Below are 4,612 nucleotides of genomic sequence, written 5' to 3' on the forward strand. Positions count from 1 at the left end.
AATGATAGCACAAGCATACCAATTGACTGCGAATGAAATTTTATGTACTCCATCAACTTCGAATTTACTAATGACTTCTGCACCATCGCCTCAGCCTGTGATTATTGGTACAAAAATTGTTATGAATTTAGCGGATAGCAACTATCATCAATTTGATACTTTCCATTATCAAAGTCAGTGGGCTCACTCCGATGAACTGCTGATTGATTCAATTATACAAAAATCTCAAATTTTAATGTTGAGGAAAATTTAGTTATATGATTATGAGTCCTTTAATATACCAAATTGCAATTGTTTAATTCAATACAAACGATTAAATGTTTGAGCTGGAGGTATTGCTATCTATCACAATGCGAATGATATAACTAACATTGTGACCACTACCATTGACATGACTGTGAGGGTTCTGTAACATGTCAACTAACGACGTTTCAACCGCGACATTTCAACTGACGACTTTTCAACCGGATGATAATTAATGTGATTATATTGTATTTTACCATTAGGATTTTCAGTATCAGTATGTACTATTGCAGGAGAAAGTAGCGTTGAGTGATATGAAACACACCTCCATGTAATATTGTCTTTGTTTATAGTTTTCTTGTTATATAAATAACCTTTATTTCCATGCAAAACATTTAATTCCATGGCATTACTTTCATGTACAACAATTGGAGAGGCATATATAAGTATAGGGGAGGGAGGATAAGTTACTTAGGATTTTAAGTGAAAATTTTAATGTTATTTTCAACTCAGAAAATTCTGATGTACTCATCAACTTTTTACGTGAAGACTTAAATCTTTCAATAAATAATGACTAAGCAGTTTCTACAACATAATATGGTGGTCCTACAACTAATGCTGTATTTATACGACATTTAGGTAATGTTTCTACTAGAAAATTTGTATCATATTTTAGCTACATTAAGCCTCTTGCAACTCACATGCCTATTGTATCACAACCGAATTTCAAAGATTCAGCATCCATGCTTTCAATTTTATATAAACTAGTTAATATTTTCCCTCTTTCGTTATCTAATAAGTGTCCTGGATATTTCTAATGCAACATTTTTCTTACCAACTAATTTAATTTTTATTAAAGTTACGTATGCGTGTAATATTAACAACCAGAAATATTTTTCCATATATCGCTATTTCGTGATATTAATAGTTCGTATAACGCTTTCAAAAGAATTTTAATTAAAATGTTAAATAAAAAAATGTTACTTTTTATTGAAGTCCTAATTATATTATCTATTGATAGTTTTCAGTAACATTTAAGTACTTTGATCCAGCATTAGGAGTGTTCAAAAAGTATTTCCAAAAAACTATGTTATATTTGAAGTATATTGCTATTTACGTCTGTTCGACGGATTTATTATTTTTGGATAACATATTTATATCAAGCTAGTATTAAATGTTTTGAATTTAATAGAATTAAGTTCTTCGAATCGTTTACCCTATAGATCATACATAAATATCTTTTTTCTATAAAAAGAATTAGAAATCAAAAGTCATCGGTAGTCCAGGGAAAGATTTCTTTTATACAATCATGTATTGACAACGCAGCATAATCCATAGTAAACACATTTAAATTGCAAAACTATTAAACATAATTAACAATTTAAATTGGACTTATTCGATGGGCTATATAAACAGCGATTTCAATGAATAGCTTTATTTGTCATACGAATTTGTAGCTGATAGTTCGTCGCGTGTTGCTACATTAAGCAAATATGGAAGTAGAAGGCTTAGATGAAAATGCAGTGGTTATCTCTGGAATATCGGGAAAATTTCCAAAGGGTGATAATATCAATGATTTAACGGCAAATCTATTAAATGGAGAAGATTGCGTATCTGAGGATAATACAAGTTGGAAATTAGGTAAGAATATGTTCAATTTATTTTTATATAAAAATTAAGTGGAATAATGTGCGTTATTTTTGTTTCATTAAATTATTATTTTTTAGGTCATTCGTCTAAAAAATCATCGCGCTTAGGACGCATTTCTAATTTAACGAAATTCGATAACTTTTTTTTTGGAATTAGTGCAATTCAGGCAAAATTTCTATCGCCAGAAATAAGAATGGCAATGGAAGTTACGTTTGAAGCGATCATTGATGTCGGAATAAATCCTGTAGAGTTACGGAACAAGAAAACCAATGTTTACGGGGTATTGAGTTTATATGAGTCAGATAGTTATCTACTGAAAGATAAAACTCAAGTAAGTAAATAAAATGATCTAATGGATTTCATTTAAAGGTAAAATCATTCTATGTGCAATTGTTTTTATTTTCATTATAGGAGAATGGGTATAGTCTACTGGGGTATTGCCGTGGTTTGCTATCAAATCGGATCTCGTTTTGTATGGGTTTAACCGGGTCAAACTGCACTGTCGATTCATCTTGCACATCAAGTTCATTAGCAATTCAAAAAACGTACGAAGCTATAAAAGCTGGTGATTGCGAATACGCGATTGTTAGTGGTTGTATATTAAGCTTACTTCCCCAAAAATCTTACCAACTGTACGAATTAGGTAAAATAATAGTATATTAGATATCATTTATACCAGTTCTTGCATGTAAAGACAAAAAGGTAATTTTTCTTATATTTTTTTTTTTCTATGATAATTACAAATCTTAGAACAGCAAGTTAAATTTTTCGTAATTTATGAATAATTTTTTGTTCTATGCATTCCTTTTTTTAGGTTTGTTGTCAACAGACGGCGTAAATAGATCTTTTGATAAGAAAGCGTCTGGATTCTCGAGAAGCGACTCGGTAGGAACCATTTTCCTTCAAAGAGCCGAAAATGCAAAGCGGGTTTATGCCGAGGTCGTTAATCTTTCTGTTAAGTACACTGAAGCAATTTCAAGAAACACGTGTTTATTTCCCACAGCTGAATCTCAGGCTCAAATAATGAAACAGACATTGAAACACTGCGGCCTAAAACCAAGCGACAAAACATACATCGAGGCCGATGGTACAGGAATAAAATCAATGGATTTCGAAGAATTAAAGGCAATAGATCTTGTTTATGGTCAAGATCGAAGTCTTTCTAATCCTCTTTTAATAGGATCTGTTAAGTCGAATATTTGTAACACATATAATAATAATGCAATAAATTCGATAATCAAGGTAAATTTTTTGAAAACACAAAATTAAATATAAAACAAAACAAATTTGGTTTAATTTTCTACATTTGTTTATTTTTTATTTCTAGATACTAATTGCTATGGTGACCGGAGTTATATCTCCGAATCTTCATTATTCCGAGCCTCCAGAAGAAGCCCAATGCCTTTGGGATGGACGCGTAAAAGTAATTATCGAACCAACACCTTGGACGGACTGTTGCGCTGCTGTTACCACAGCTGCTTTAAACGGTTCCTTCTCTCACGTTATCCTAAAACGTCATTCAAAAAAGAAGCAAAGGAGAAAACTTTCACCATATAATATGCCACGACTTTTTGTAGCTTCTTGTCGAACTCAGGAAATGATATCGTCGATCTTTAATATTGTAAGATATTTATTTTACGACCGAAGTGATTAGGCAAAATGATCGTGATTTATATTTTATTTGTGTTTAGTTAAATTCGAGCAGAGGAGATGATGAACTGGCTCAATTAATTACTGATATTACTGAGAAACCATTTCCTAATTCTCTGTATTCTGGGTATACAGTAATTCCAGATTTTGAAGCAGCTGATTCAGAGCAATCGATAGAGATTGTTCAAGCTAATTTTTCAGCTTAATCTCGAGAGATTTGGTTCGTTTTTTCGGAGATGGGATCACAATGGACTGGAATGGGTACTACAAATTTTATACTTAAATAATTAAAAAAATGTTACATCTCTCTCTCTCTCTTACTCTCTCTCTCCTCTCTCTTCTCTCTTTTCTCTCATCTTTTTCTATCTTCCCCTCTCTCTCTTTCTCTCTATCTATCTCTATGTCTGGCTATCTCTTTCTCTTCACGAGCACGATCATCCTTGAATCTCGAAGGAACACTTTCCCCTTTTTTTTGTGTTTTTATTTTTTTCAATTCTATCCACCGGAACGAGAATGAACGATATATATATATATATATATATATATATATTTTTTTAGCTTTTTCTTTTCTTTCTCCCTTTTGTATATTTCCTTTCCCTCTCTTTCTCTCTCTTTCTCTCTTTCTCCCACACACTCTACTTTTACCTTTCCGTCTGGACGTTGTGGAAATGGTCGAAATTAGTTTTTCAGTCTCGGACGAAGACATTCGTTCTGATATCTACTGCTCGCTCTCTCTTTCTCTCTCTCGTGGTATGCCGTAGGTGAATCTGTGTACTCTTTTTTCTTGTATTTTTTTTTCTTTTTTTAATTTTTTATTCTCTATATGTGTGCGTACGCGTTGTATGACGAGAGGAGGAGGAGGAGGAGGTGGAGGAGGAACGTTGCGAGCCGCATAATATTCGTAGATGCATGTCTTATTCTCTTTCTCTTTCTAAACCGAGGTAGATAGGAACACATATATATATAAACGTATAAATATATGAACATGTATAGGAACTAAATGAAAAAAATTGTACGTCCATTGTCATTGGTCATCGTCGTCGTCGTAGTTGTCATAGTCGTAGTCATC

At 32.5% G+C, this 4,612-nt stretch overlaps 1 protein-coding gene across 1 annotated transcript; it reads left to right on the top strand.

Annotated features, from left to right (window-relative positions):
- Positions 1–1,736: 1,736 nt before the first annotated feature.
- LOC122517899 (fatty acid synthase-like) lies at positions 1,737–3,227 on the top strand. The gene is made up of 5 exons (XM_043636516.1): positions 1,737–1,884; positions 1,971–2,224; positions 2,305–2,536; positions 2,708–3,083; positions 3,221–3,227. The coding sequence occupies exons 1-5, from the start codon at positions 1,737–1,739 to the stop codon at positions 3,225–3,227; spliced, it is 1,017 nt and encodes a 338-aa protein (XP_043492451.1).
- The last annotated feature ends 1,385 nt before the right edge of the window (positions 3,228–4,612 follow it).

This window comes from Polistes fuscatus, unplaced genomic scaffold (assembly GCF_010416935.1).
Source record: "Polistes fuscatus isolate 324 unplaced genomic scaffold, CU_Pfus_HIC Scaffold22, whole genome shotgun sequence".
Taxonomy (NCBI): domain Eukaryota; kingdom Metazoa; phylum Arthropoda; class Insecta; order Hymenoptera; family Vespidae; genus Polistes; species Polistes fuscatus.

Bases quoted from the DNA above. Each gene is read 5' to 3' on its own strand.
- LOC122517899 (XM_043636516.1), top strand. From the start codon at position 1,737: ATGGAAGTAGAAGGCTTAGATGAAAATGCAGTGGTTATCTCTGGAATA. The intron at 1,885-1,970 runs GTAAGAATATGT...ATTATTTTTTAG, and splicing joins TAATACAAGTTGGAAATTAG to GTCATTCGTCTAAAAAATCA. The intron at 2,537-2,707 runs GTAAAATAATAG...TCCTTTTTTTAG, and splicing joins TTACCAACTGTACGAATTAG to GTTTGTTGTCAACAGACGGC.